The 15508-nt window shown below is 33.1% G+C and overlaps 1 protein-coding gene across 1 annotated transcript; it reads left to right on the plus strand.

The window, feature by feature from the left end:
• Positions 1–1550: 1550 nt before the first annotated feature.
• LOC119644742 lies at positions 1551–10118 on the plus strand. Its single transcript, XM_038044461.1, has 3 exons — positions 1551–2044; positions 6582–6731; positions 9561–10118. Exons 1-3 carry the CDS (start codon positions 1646–1648, stop codon positions 10116–10118), a joined length of 1107 nt encoding a protein of 368 aa, XP_037900389.1. The 5' UTR covers positions 1551–1645.
• The last annotated feature ends 5390 nt before the right edge of the window (positions 10119–15508 follow it).

Below are 15508 nucleotides of genomic sequence, written 5' to 3' on the forward strand. Positions count from 1 at the left end.
GTATTTGTGCGAGGGATTATGACAAATCAGAAATCATCATCAGTTAACACTCACTCAAGAGAAAAAACTTTTCATTAAACCGAAGGGGTAAATGAGTGTCAAAATGATAATTGGCAGAGAGTATCGAAACGGGTAAAAGAAAGATAGAAAGGGAGAAATAAGAGAGTGAGAAAGAAAGAGAAAGACAAAGTGAGAGAGAGAGAGAGAGAGAGAGATGCGAGAAATGAGAAAGATGGCTAAAAAAAGGTAAGGATAGACAAAGAGCATGTATGTATGCCCAAAAAAAAAAAAATAAATAAAACGAAGTCCTACAAAAACAATGACGTGTTAACAATGACGATTATGAGTAGTAAACTGTTGCTATTGTTATTAGTGTTGGCGATGTTGTTGTTCTTGTTGTTAACATTTGTTGGCACCGTTTGTACCCTGTTGTGGCGTTGGCTACAATATAAAAAGCAATAACAACAATTGAAATTAAAACGGAAAATGTTGATCTCTGGATGGATGTGTATATATGGCTTTTTCTTTGTGTACATGTGTACGAGAAATACGTGAGATGAGCTCAAGCATTTGTCTGCATTACAAATTCCAATACATATAAAAAAAAAACAAGTTGTTGTCTGACGCTGAGGAGGAGGAGAGTGTTACAAGGCAAGTAAAAAGCGAAAAAAAGAAACAGCAACAAATGAAAAAAACAAAAAAAAAAAAAAAAAAAAAAACCACCACACAAGCGCGAGTGCCTTATGCCGGACAGAGATTTCAGGCAAAGTCTCAACAAAGAAAGGTAGGCAAAATTAAGGCAGCATACAATTCAGTCAATTGGTTCAATGGTGCGCAACGATATGTAGAGAGTGGAATTTACTTTGCTGTATTATTCCTATGAGAATCGTTTTGACCGGCTTTGTGAGAGTAAATTTATTTTTAGGGTTGGGTTCGAGGGGTCGTTTCAGACTCAGACCGATCGAACTGAATGCGACTACACTCAAACGGCAGCCAACAAGCCAAATATTTAAAGTGATTTACTTGCCAACAATACCGCAAAAAGCAAAATGCAACTCAAACATTGCTCAAACTGAGCAAACTGACCGTCTTCATATCAAAATGCCATCGCATATAAACAATCAGGCTCAAGCACATGCGCACACTGTACAACGGGACAACAATCACACAACACAACGATAACAATTGTAAATAACTGAATTTACAATTTATTGTAATTGATGAATTGTGTAAACAATATACTATATAAATAATATTGGCATTCCATAAACTATCAGACGTAATGAAATAAGAAAACAGTCAAGATTAACAAAACAAAAAAAAAAAAAAATTAAAAAATTAAAAAAAAAAAATAAAAATAAAAATAAAAAAAACACATCAAGAAAATATGAAAAAAGAAAATAATTCGCAATTAACTTAAGCTGCCATTAAGATTGATTGTTTAAAAAAAACAATTACAATACAAATCTTACTTATGCATACATTTATTTAAAAGACATTAATCAGATATATATATATATATATATATATATATATATGTATGTATATATAAAATTAGATACGCGAAGTGTTGAAAGGATTTGAAAGGAAATTTTTGTAAAATCGTTTTTCGCGTGCGAACGTTAATGTAATCCCGTCAAGAAAGATGCATTCAAGGCTTCGCTATTTTGTGTTTGTCATCGCACTATTCATAGAATGGATGATAATGGTGGTAGATTGTAATACAGCCCTTCGAACAGTGCATATTAGTGCTAAAAGTACGCTTCAACTTAATGCCGACGCATTATTCATTAAGCGTTATAACTCCACCTCTTCGCCGGTGTTTGAGTCAACAACGGCAACGTCGTTATCATTATCATCAAGCACCTTAAGTTTAACTAGTTTGCGTTGGCGTAAAAGGCATCGTAAACGCCATAGCATTTGGTATGATTACAATAATTATAATGAAAACAGCACCACGTTGGAATGGGCAAATCCATGTGGCGGTTTCTACGATCCAAATGCCAAGCAATCACATAAACCTAATAAACGGAAACAACTAAAGGTACATTTTGCACATTTTTCCCTTCCCTACTTGCATTTTTCCTTTGCTTTTTCAAATATTTTTATAAGTAAATCAAAGAATGGCTAAAGCATAGCATGGCATAACAGCTTAACTCGAGATATACCAAATTGACTTTGTTTTTCATCTCCTAACGCTGTGACACCTAATTAATACGTTACACTATAATAAAGAACAGCAGCAATAAACAGCAAAAATAAAGTAATCGTCTAAGGGATGTTTCGCTTTACTAAGCCTTAAATTTTTAACTAATGAGGCTCGCGATTGAATTGAGGACAATTTTAATAGTTTTTGCAATGCAACCACCTTTGCTTATATCATAAATATTACGTTAAGTGAGAATGTTGCTCGATTCAAGTGTTGCCCGTTTGCCTTTGAGCTGATAATTGATTTCCTTAGGCCATAGAAAGTAGAATCAATTTTAACTTGAAATTTATTACTCGGGTTTATATTAATTTAGCTTTAGACTCCTTTTTATCCGATCACAAGCCAGCACTTTATACGCTACTTTTCACTGGACTGACAATTGAGATCAACCTGCGCGATCATTGAAGATAAGCAAACTGCTTTTAACTTAGTTCCCGTCGATTAGATTTATTTTTTCCAAACATCATTTCATTGTGTTCGACTTCATTCTAGTCGCGTTTCCAGATTAACAAATATTTAAACAATTTTTCAATTTTTTTTTTTTTAGTTAAATGCCTTTAATAAAATAAATTAAAAAGAAAGGAATAAAACCAATTTTTCTCAACATGCAACTATGCAACGAGGTATATTAACCAATCATATTCGTGTGTGATCATTATCATGTAGGGTGAAACCTTGAATTGCGTTGGCATTAAAAGCCTATCGCTTACGACATTTTCTCCGCCCTATTCCACGCTGTATTTGCAACCAATACCCAATACGTCGTGAATTTTTTTAAGATAAAAGATTCTAGCAAGATGTACCGAGATACGCGTCTCCATCCGTAGCATTCATATAGAATGTTACGATTCCAAAAGAATAGAAATAAAGTGTTGTATCGATTTCCAAAGAATCAATTATATGTTTTACCACAATTATGATTGAGAAATTGAAACGATTTCGGACCAGAGCTTAGGAACTTGAACATGCTTTTGTTATTAAGTTAAGATTTATGTGGCAAATATTGGTGTGAAGTTTAATGTAAATATTTTTTACATCGAGTTGACTTTCACTCCACTAACATATCTCACATAGATCATATATTGTCCATTCATCCGTTCGTCATCTAAACTCCTAACGTCGGTCATATTAATTTGGAAAATTGAAATTTAATACACATGGCATTAAATTAAGCTCACGGATTGTTGGGGTGAAAAAGAATCCTGTTCACCTACAAATACACTCAAACTTAAGATGACAATTTTGAAATATTGCTATTAATATCATAATAATATAAATCGGATAAAGATGTGAAATTTCTTACATACATTGCTTAGGCATGCAATTAAAGAATTAATTAAACAATTAAAGGAACAACCTTTGAACTTCTCATAAAGTGTTGTTGATAGTACAAAAAGCACTGTGTTCTTCAAAGATCATAATATATTCAATACGCTCAACTTTTCTTTATTAGTCTTTTTTTATACGCGCCATTGAAGGAAGAGGAATATATTTATATTGTCAAAATGTTCGCAACGCCCAGAAGGAAGCTTTAGAGACCCCATTAAGTATATACATTCTTGATCAGAATCATATACTGAATCGATCTAGAGGTGTCCATCTGTCCGTTTGTTTAATGTCTGTTGTAAACATTATCCTAAATTCGGCAGAAACATTGAAAATTCTTGCACACAGATTGGTATTAAAATCGATTGAAGAGTACACCTGCAATACTGCGTAAACTGAGGAAGCCGCGGTTTTTCAAAAGGAATAAGAAATTCTTTTCTTCTCATTATTCATTCATAAATCTACAATAATTTGCCTGTATATTCTATAGGCGATACTGTAGTACCCGCATAAAAAGAAGGCAATCGCGCAGGAAGGCACAAGCCTCAAAAACCTCATAAAATATACAAATTCTTGGCAAGTTTCAAATCCGGAATGTACTTAAGCATATCCCAAACTTTTCAAAGAATCCGTCCACCACGCCCACACGTCTATCTTACAAAATGTGTGAGCACCTGTGTTGACCATGGTTTTGTTTGGCTTGCTACTCATAGAGCACAGCACGTACACCATATAACTTTCCACTCTCATTTTGAAAATAGAAAAAATCAGTTATGTCCATCTAATACTATAGAGTATGGAAATGTAGTTCTTTCTCTCTTTTTTTTTTTTTTTGGGCTTTTTTATGATATAATGAATGGGTATAAGAATCCTACTTGTTCTTTTCGTCTTCTTAACTTGCTCGGGGTATCACTGAATAACAAGTTTTCCCAAAAATATTTTGCGAAAAGAACTTTAGTCTTTTTAAACAATGGCGCTATTTAAAGCTGTTTGATGTGTTCAAAATAAATCAAAATTGAATTTCAATGTTCGTGTATCATGCTTGTTTGCAAATGCTGCTCAATAACTGTTATTATAATTATATTAATAATAGTATTAATTGCTTTAATAGTATTACAAAATTTAATTGATTTGCATACATTTTCTTATTACCGTCAATAGGTATTACGATAATTGCTTTGATTTAATGCCTCAGATAAATCACAACAAAACAGAATTCCATTGTCGTTCATAATAATAAAAAGAAAAAAAAAAAAAAAATTAATAACGCAAGTAAATCGATTATACTTTACTTTGATCACCACAGTATTAGCTGCGAGAGCTATTGATGACATATATATATATATATTTAAAACTCGCATCATAAATAAAGAGAAAGTTAAAATATGTATTAATGATGAATGGTTTTCGTTTAGTCTCAATCTACTTTAGTCTATACTCTATAAGTCTTTTACTAACAGTCAGTCATCATAAACACAAAACACACAACACCGCTATTTAGATATTCTTGAAAATAAAGTATGAAAATGGACGCCGTCGTAATGTCCAAGTTGAGGAGTTCTCGATGTTTGCAAAAATATATACATTATCTATAGAAGTTGTTTGCTAGTGTAAAAAAAATTGACTTCTCCAATTACCACTCGTATTATCAGTGGATATATCAATTCTCTTTAGAAAAAGAAAAACAAAAAAACAAAAACGATATTTACTAACAACATACCAAACAAGTTAGGTTAGGCCGTTTGCCTAGTTTGCCTAAGAATGTCATAATCCATCTTTCAAGTATGTAGAATTTATTTACAATATCTATTCAAAATAACTTAGATTGGATTCCAATATCCCGGAAAAGTTGTAGTGAAACTTCAGCGAGATCCAAGGGCGGCTCAAAAAGTTTTGCAATACAGAAAATATTATTAAGCCATAGCGAAATATGATCTATTTGCTATTACGTAATAGATAAAAAATATTATCATAAACATGTAAATTCACTGTTTACGTTGATGCAACCATTCGTACATTCATTTATATACGAACATTAGCAAAGAGAATCCGGGCTAACTAAGTCAGCAAATGTAAACAAAATTTTATGCTTAAGAGCGCTTGGGATAAATAGTAAATTGATATTTAAACCTACCATTTTCCCTTATCAGTTAACCCTATCAGATCAGATCAGATCAGATCAAATCAAATCAAATCGGTCAGATTAACTTAATTAATTTTTTTCATGTGATCATGTGTACACTTAAACATTGTTTATGCAATGTCTTCTCCATGTCTCCTTCTATTGTCAAAGTATTATAGCGTCCTTGATTTTATTTAAAGATGTCAGTGAAAAGGAATTCGAGTCAACGATGTTTCCTATAGTTCCGACCTTCTTTTTCAAAAGTTTAATATAGTCTTAAACGAGTAGGTAGCTTGCTTTTTACTTTACATTACGTAAATTAAAACAAGTAAAAAGCCTACAATGGCCAACGGTCTACTATTAAATAGCCTACATCACCCTGCCCTGCATATATGTTGGTCGCATGACGAATTTCAAAATATGACTTCGAAAACGTGAGCCCTTCCGACCAACCATTTACGCTTGGGCGTTTATTCTTTGGGCCAAAATGCTCCGATTTTGCACACAAGAAAACATGCTCGACAGGACAAGCTTAGATCGATACAGAAAGCGGAACTACATCGATCGCAAGTCCTTCAGGGTGTTGTATATAGTCGCACAAGCTTAATACATGGTCCAGGTCATAAAAAAGTTTAATTATGCCTTTAAGCTTACGTTTTCCGATATTTTTGTATTTAAAAGTTTTTCAAAACCTATTCTTATTACTAAATCCAAATGCAAAGCCAATGGGGCAAGTAAAGAGTACAAGTTCGCTTGTTTGGTTTGTGTCGAGGGCAGGAAACATACATTTTCGCACAGCTGGATCAAATTCATCTCAATTTCTTTTATTGAGTAAATTATTTTCATTTTATGTATATTTTTTGTCTTATTATCTATTATTGTTATAATATAAATTTTGTTTTTGTTGTTTTTGCTTTTTTACAGATTTATAGTATTTTAAAGAGATCAGCTAATAATGATTATAAGACTTTAATGGGTAGTCGCCAGCAAGATATTGATATTAGCAACATTGAAATGTGGTGGCTCCATCATAATACCTATAAATTTCTACCAAAGTTGAAAATGAACTCAAGCGTAAGTATTTTTCAAAATGCATATATATGTATATATATATATCTAAATATAAGAAAATTATTCATCTTCATGAATAATGAAACGAAAAAAAAAAAATATTTTAATAATAAAAGCTATTTTGATAGATTTAGTGCACAGTGCGTACGAAGTCTACTTAAACGAATTCAATCGAAACTGTATAGCATTTCTCGTGCATGATTCTTTGATCGATCAAACAACTTGAATTTATATATATGTATACATATATATCAAGTGGATGCACTGCCGATTTCGTTATCTGCCTGGAAATTATTAAGTGGAAACACTCTTAAGTCTCTCAGCTAGGCATCCAATATCCTAATAATCTTTTATGTTCTTTCATTATATATTTTAGTACTGGAAACACAACAAAATATTCTTTCATTCTATTCCATTATGACAAAACGTCTAAGGCCTTGTTCATGCTTTTTATCTCATATTCAAATTTTTTTTTTTTACCCTACCTTAAACTAAAATGTCCTCTGCTCAGTGTCCTTGCACTTGAAGATGTTAGGTCATTTTTGCCCCCTTATCTCTAAGAGGAATAACAACTTTTATTATATTATTATTATATTATAAGTCAACAGGTAAAAAGAATGTTTTCACCTGCCAAATCAAGTACTCTTTCAGCGTTGATAGTAATATTTTTCTAAAAATTTACTCTGCAGTCGTGCAGGTTCTCATTCTCTCTTTCTCTTGTCATTTACTCGCAACCCTTGCTATTCATCTAACGCTTTAGTTAGTATTTATGTTAAAATCTTTCGCGAATAGCAGGAGAGGAAATGAGTAAACGCATCATAGTTGGGGAAAGCCGGCTATTAAATACCCTACGCCATTTTACCTTACACAATTAGATTTGCTACCATTTAGGAGCTTATTTTTCATGAGAGTCCTTAGACGAGGTGCGAGGTTATCTAACTATATTTGCCATAAAAATAATAACTTTTTCTGCGAATCCTTTTATCGAGTCGAATGCAAAGACGATCAACTTCGGGACCCAAATTTACAGTTCAGTTAATTTTTTCTCTTGGTCATATAAACTGTCACCTTTCATAGACACGATTATATGTGAGCGGATTCAAAAAGCAAGTAAGTCCATCCGATTCAAATTTCTCACATCTTTTCATAAAGAAATTTTGAAATTTGTAAATTATTTTCGTGTAACGGTTTTCGAGCGATCGTAAAAGTACTCTAATCCAAACTCGATTATCAAAACCATGCGTCCTTGGTGAAATGTAGCAAAAATTGCGATCTTTATGTCGTATACAAAAGTATACATATGGAGATACATCAGTCACTCAGTCATGGACAGATAAGCTTGAATCAGGAGTCAGAAAATGATTTTGCATCTATAAGCGTTGTAGGTTTTAATTAGTAAATAATGAATTCGTTCATATATATATATATATATATATATATATATATAGTTACGATAAATATTTATATTAAATTTTATACAAAATATTTGCTATTAAAAGATGTTTTGCTGGAAGAAAAATATTGAAAAGCTTTTAATTAGATTTAAGAATCAGTCAGTCATTGAGGGCTCTTTGAACTGTTGTTAATAGATATTGGCTCTGCTGCCATGCGTGAAGCATTTAAGTCAACTATGAAATCAACTATGAAAGGCATGTTACCCCACAGTTTTTATAATCGTAGGTGGTAATAAGAAGAGCGACGAACATGAATTGTTGAAAAATACCGCATATTGGCAAGAAGGAAACACTCCGATTAGACGGGATAGGAAATATGGTGATGTTGTCTTCGTCAGTCCATTGTTTATACAGCTTGTCTGTCCATTTGTCTTTTTTGCTTTCAGGTCATCAGGTCACTTGTTTTGGCCCAACGAAAACGATTCTATTCCGACCACTGCCAATATAAGGCCTTAGTTTGAAAAGTCGCTAGATGAAAGCAACTGGCGTAGGGCACTTAATGGTGGGCCGTGTCCCATTACAGTCTTTCTATTTGTTTTATTTTTGTTTTACTGTTTGAGTACCGCTCATCCCTGAGTTTGGCAGCACGATGTTCCGCATAGTTTAACTCTACAAGACTGCTGTCTTGCGCTCGTGTGCGTCATATGCCGCATGCACATATGATGTAAATAAATAATAAACGTAACGCGACGTTTTTCAATTAACGACGTTTTCAATAAAAATGCAGAGCAATGTTTAACTTTGACTTTTGTCTTACTTCGTCGCAAAAGTAGTTACCTTAAATCCATTTTCAATAACGTCCGGGCTGAGAGTCGTCGTAAAAGTCGTCAGTGCAAGTAAATTTCGTTAAAATATTTCGAATATTTCGACCTATTTGGATAGACATCAGAAGGCTGGACAGGCGGACAAGCTTAAATGATTCTGAATCGATCAGTATAATGAAAGGTGCATTCACCTCAGGCCCTTCGGGGTGTTCCATACATCCAGATAAACAAGATGTATGTAGTTTATAAGAAGGAAAGGTGAGACCTAAGACTATGCTATGGACAAAATGTAAATGAAATGTTAAAGTCGTAATTGGGCTTTTAATTGACGAATAGATGAACGGTTTGTGTTCTAAAGAAACAAAAAGGCTTTAAATTATTCAAATATCGCAAATATCGACATTGCAGTAAGAAAGCATCGATTAATGAGTCAATTAAACGGTGATTAGTGAAAGAAGAATTCTGTAAATTGAATTTTTTTTAAGAAATGATTCATAAATGAGAAATGTCTACCTTCATCACGTTATACACACATTAAATTATATTATAATATATAAGAATTGTATTCGATTAATTTAAGCGAAAAATATTTTTCATCTTATTCTTGTTTATAGATTGCTTTGAAACGTTGGTATCGTAATATGCAAACGTATGTAGCATCGTTCGGTTACCTAAGACGAATACAATTGAAATTCGATCATACAAAATCCCAAGGCGAAAGCAGTACAGCACGTGAACTAAAGGAATTACTAAAAAGTTCACGGAATATGTTATGCGAACTGGAGACGGCTGTTAACGGCACTCAATCGTTTAAAGGCTATCGCTTTCGTAAACAATTACCGCAAGTAAGCCGCTCGCAAATGAACAAACGTTTAAAATTGCGAACTAAACAGCAACTTGATCGCAATCCGACTGATATACAGCGAGCTGATTCAATCGATTTACGTTTCGTAAAATTCTTTTATTATAAATATTTGAAAAATATGTGCAAATTATTGCGCGAATATATTAAAAATAAAGACAAACTTGAAAGGGGTCCATCGCGTCGTGCCTTTAATGAAGTGGACAAACCGATGAAACGTTTAAGGAAAAATAGACACTCACTTAACATGGATCGTATATCCCGTGTAAAAAAGAATAAAAATCTAAGAATTATATCCAATCTTGTGTAGTTCTAGTAAGCGCCTATTGTAAGTTATTTCCGCAATTGACACTATAAAGCGAGCGCCGATGCGAGCAAACATAACGAGCCCTACTCTAAGGCGATTGCCAAAGCGACACTTTTGCAAAGAAAGTAAAACGAATGAGACAGTCAATCCTTTATCCTAGACTTGAATGCCGAGTTGAGAGTACACTTCATGATACCGCTTGCAGCATAAAGTAACTAATGACCACAGAAGCAATGCGAATCGATTTAACTCATTCTGCCTTTCTATCTGACTGACGGACCGAAATTTTTAAAACTGAAAAATTTTAAAGAGACAAAACTCTCAATCCCTGCACATACAATCTTGTGTAATGCATTCATAGTTTAAAATAATAATAGATCGGGTAGACTCGGGGGGCTTCTAACATCCAGAAAATTAGCTTAGTTACGCGATCGTTCGAGTCACTTTAGTAATGTCCGTACGTTTATTCATGGAAATAATCAAGTTTGCAAAAATCTGGATGAAAAGTGAAAGTGAAGTGTACTTGTACTTGAGAGTGGACTACATCCAGCGATAAGTGAATCTGTAATTTGGAAAGTGCTGGTAAAATGTAAAAAAAAATTGAAAATTTTGTTTCTCCCAATATTAGACTGCAGGAGAGGGTGACTTAGAATTGAGCAAAAATCTCTTCTCAGGTGCTTTAAAAAGTTTTGAGCAAAAACAGTTTCGATTCGCTTACTGACTGACAAACATGGTTCTAATAGACTAACTTGCAAGTTTTCTATAGCTGCTTGAGTGGACCTGTATCTAAGATTCGTTTAAACGCGAATAAAATGTGCTTGTTCTCTATGGAAACACACACGCAAACACACACACACACACACACACACACACACACACACACACAGATGAAACAAGTATTTATTATTTAAAATAATTTCTTTTACCATCATTTTTAGTTTTTATATAAAAATCATAATAAAAATAATTATAATAATTATTACTCTAGTCAATGTTATTATCCCCATCTTTTTTTTTTTTTTTTTTTTTTTCTTTATACATATATATGTACACACATTATATTCCCACCAACTTAATATGCTATAAATACAAACATTTATGAATGAAATAACTTTTTTTTAATGATTTTAAATAATAATAATTTTTACTTTTAAGTTTTTAGAGTAAAAGGAAAAATGAAATAATTACTTAATATATATGTAAGTGTGCTTTTTTTTTTAAACTTGTGCTTAATAAAAAAGAAAATGTTCCTATATATGTATGTATGTATGTATAATATAGAATAGTGTAGTATAGTATAGTATAGTATAGTATAGTATAGTATAGCATAGTATATAGCGTTTATATGTATATGCGGTTATATACGCAATAAGTTTTTATTACTTAGTTATATATACGTAGTAGAAATAGTGTCTGCTTACAGTTGAACAGCATTTTAGCGTTATTTCCTTGGCATTTCGTTTAGGTCCGATCTGTGATATTAGTTCTGGATATGCGTGCACTTACAACAGCATTATAAAAAACGTATTAATCGTATAATTCTAATTATATACGTATAAGTTTACTTTAATTGTAATGGTTAATTTAATTTATTAATTTCTTTATCTTTGTACATAATCTAGGCTAAGAGGATAATGATGTAGACAATAAAAGTTTTTATTAAAAATGTTTGAAAATTGTTTTTGCTTCCAAGTTATAAACTGAGATCGAAAGCATGATTTCGATTTTGTTAAGATTTTGCTCAGATTTTTATATGCTTCATTTTTAATCAGCGCACTCCGCGCCTTATGTCACAAAATTTTTAAGAAACACAAATTCAAAGAGTAATTTGTATAATTATTGTAAGAGTCTTGACTCTACGATTATCGTGTGATTATTCTATGCAAGCGATTGCTTTTTTTTTTTTTTTTTTTTTTTTTTTTTTTTTTTAGAAGACATTCAAAAATTATTAAGCCATTTTTAGCAGAATGCTATAAGAATTTTTTGGATATAAAAGTGTAATATTGACTCATAAGAGATGTGATAAGCTTTTCAGCAGATTATCGTAAGAATAATCTAAGTCGGTCATAAAAAACCATTGTAGTAAAATCGTAGAGTGTTCGCAAAGAATGCAAGAAGCTCTAACAGGAATCAGGTATAGGCACGTTCTAAGAATAACTTGAAAAACAGAACAAGTCAGAAACTTATATTTGGTCGCGACCCATTCCCGTTATCCTAAGCAAGAGTAAAAAAATGAATGAGAGACGAACAGACGGACATGTTAGGATGCACTTCAAATATGAAACTGACCAAGAATTTATATGGTTCATGAAGCTCGCTTCCATAATATTGGGCAAGCGTAGTCAATTTTTTCCATTTTTCCAAATTTGGGGTCGATAGCTGCGTGTTTGCGGCCAGAAGCGTGTTTACAACAGACATTACAAAGACGTACAGACGGACAGACGGATATGCCCAATTCAGATTCAGAACTATATGCTAATCAAGAATATATGTGTATTCATTTGGTGCAGTCTCTGAAGCTTTTTTCTTGGTGTTTGTAAACGCTTTGACAAAATGAATATACCTGTCATTCTTCGGTGATGGGTATCAAAACCATTTTGATATCACCAAAGTTCCTAGTAATTAATATATTTTTCTTATTGTATTGTAAAAGCGAAGTGATGTTACACACACACAATAGTTGCCATGCAGTGTATCGGCGAAAACTCGGCTCAATTTTGTGTCAAAAATCACGTGCGTTATTTCGTGCAGCGAATTTTCGGTTTACAGGCATTTTTCAAGCGTTCGTAACCATATCAAGAAAGTGAAATAGGTGAGTGAAGTAAGTGAATAGATAAAAATTATTTCGATGTAATAACAAAATGTAATGCACTCGTTTATGCTTCATGAACTCAAAACGGTTGCGTAACTCACGCGTGACGAAATTTAAAAGATTAAATTATTTTCCTCTAAACGTTCCTTTCAAACGTTTTTTAGCATTAAAGAAAATATATCAGTTGTGCAGGGATCGGAATCGATAAGCGGTATATATATTAGATAAATGAAAAGGTCTGCGGGATTTTTTAATCAAAATACAAATGCATTGCCATTTTTCTGGTAGAATCATTCATTAATCGATCACTGTTGAGCTTGTGGAATTTGTGAACGAAAAATTAAACCAAGTAAACAGAAAGCGAAACAAATGTTAGTTGAGCGAGGGTAACGTCCGAGTTGAATACATTAGAAACTTCTCAGCGCGACCCTTTCAGTTTACGCCGGGTAATTGAATATGTTTATGATCCTTTGGGTTTAATGAGCGCTTTCATCGCATTCCGATGCACGATTCCTTTCCAATTTCGTCGAATATAAATCATCATCTACTGTTGCGTCAGTTCGGGTTTTGCCACAACTCGTGCGACGTCATCCATCTTTTCGAGTTCTATCCAAGTTTTTCAAATATTATTGGCGAGTGTTGTCCTCTTCTCATCGCCCCGGATCAATCGGGTCGAAAATGGCGATGTACAGGTGAAAACTCGGCTCATTGCATTGCAAATTGTTAATGTATCCGCATGAGCAGCCGACTAAGTAAGACTTACGACTATTGAATCTATGCTAGGGTTTACTTTGGTCGTAGTTACAGAGAGTGACCTGTCGGTAAAGGCAAAACACTTACCTATGACACACGTACCCATTAAGCTGCGGCCGCTTCTCTGCCTCTTTATCTTTCTTTACTTCTTTCCGACCGTCACTGCATTCAATAAATATGGCACACGTCCTAAGTGATTGATCATATTATCCATGGAAAAAAGTTGCAAGCTATCCGTACCGTGATCTGGAAACTCATACGGTTGCCAAATATCGAGTTTGCTTTTATCTTCAGCTTTATTTAAGTGGTTTAAAATTGTTTTTTGGTCAACATTTCGCTCAACAACGATTCAACTTGCGGGCCGTTTGTCTCTTCATCTGTGCACAGTGTCTGCAGTAAACATTCTTTTGATCGCAAAAAATAAAACTATGGTCTTCAAGTTTGACAAGAAAATGAGCCAAATCGGTCAAAGGACACGCATATAACGCAACGCATTAGCTGACGTCACTTTTTTTTTCAAAAGCAAGAAAAATTGGATTTTGTTCGTGTTACTTATCATCCGAAAAAATTTGGACATATATTATGAAGGTCATCTTCCAGTATTCACGCAAAAGTTGAAACAATAGCCCAAGCTCACCGAAATTGAAATTTTTTGTGTTTTTTTTTTGAGCGTTTTTTTAAGCTAAAGTTGATAGGTGTTGAAGATTCGGTCACAATCGAAACTTATTCCCCACTAATCTTCCAGATACGAAAGCTTTGTCGGGCACTCTCGTTTACTAAATGCGTATAAAAAATTCTACAGATTTCGTCTGTTAAGTTCCTTTACCATGAACTTTCATAAATACTTCTCCACGAAAATTATTTTCGTTCGTGCGTTCATATGAAAGTTCAATTCGTCTATCGACCGTTTGTCGATAGCGTGCTTAAAATTCGCAATATTGAAAAAAATTGAGACTAGAAAGTTCAATGAAAATTTAATAAGCATTTCAGTTCGTCGACATCTTCGGAGCATTCATAAACTAATGCGTCATCATGCAAATCATCTTTGCAAAGATCGTCTTGGGAGGAGCGCGTTTTGCATAGACTTTCGGAATCAATTGTTGAATTTGGTATAAAACGTATTCTTCATATTAAACGTTTGATGGCAGAGCCTTTCTCCCAAGTTCTAGATTTTAAATTTTGTTGGCTGTGTTTTGTGCTGTGCTTTTCTGAAAGGACTGACTGAAGACTGTGTAAAACTGAACATTTTTTGTTTTGCGCATGCGATGATCAAAATTGTTGTGTTAGTCGTTTTGTTGTTGGTATTTTTTGTTGCCTAATGTCGGCTAAATGCATCTATGCTATGCTATGCTAAGTTGTTAAAGTAAATGCTTTAACATCACTTAAGAAAGAGATTTATGCATATTACCGTTGAATGTCAAACGTTTTGTATGCATGTAAATGCAAAAGTGGGGTGAGCTTGTGTGATAATCGTGCGATAATGAGTAGAGTAACAGAGATTTAAAATAAGATCGTATTAAAGATGTTTAAGAGGCTCTAAGGTCACAAAGACCAATTCAACCAAGTTAACAATGTATGAATGTATGAAGTTATGAAAACATTGGCTTAAATGCCTGTTTAGATTTATATATGTACATATTAAAATATATATATATATATATATATATATATATATATGTATTTGCCATTGCAGAGCAAAATATGGCAAAATATGCCGATTTGAATATGATTATTGGGATAATCTTTAAAAAATGTGTATACAAATTTTAATCCTCATAAAAGAAGTGATTATTTTTAAAAAGTAAGGATGTGAAGAAGCGGATGCAAA

The sequence above is a fragment of the Glossina fuscipes genome, unplaced genomic scaffold, assembly GCF_014805625.2.
Source record: "Glossina fuscipes isolate IAEA_lab_2018 unplaced genomic scaffold, Yale_Gfus_2 0, whole genome shotgun sequence".
Classification (NCBI taxonomy): domain Eukaryota; kingdom Metazoa; phylum Arthropoda; class Insecta; order Diptera; family Glossinidae; genus Glossina; species Glossina fuscipes.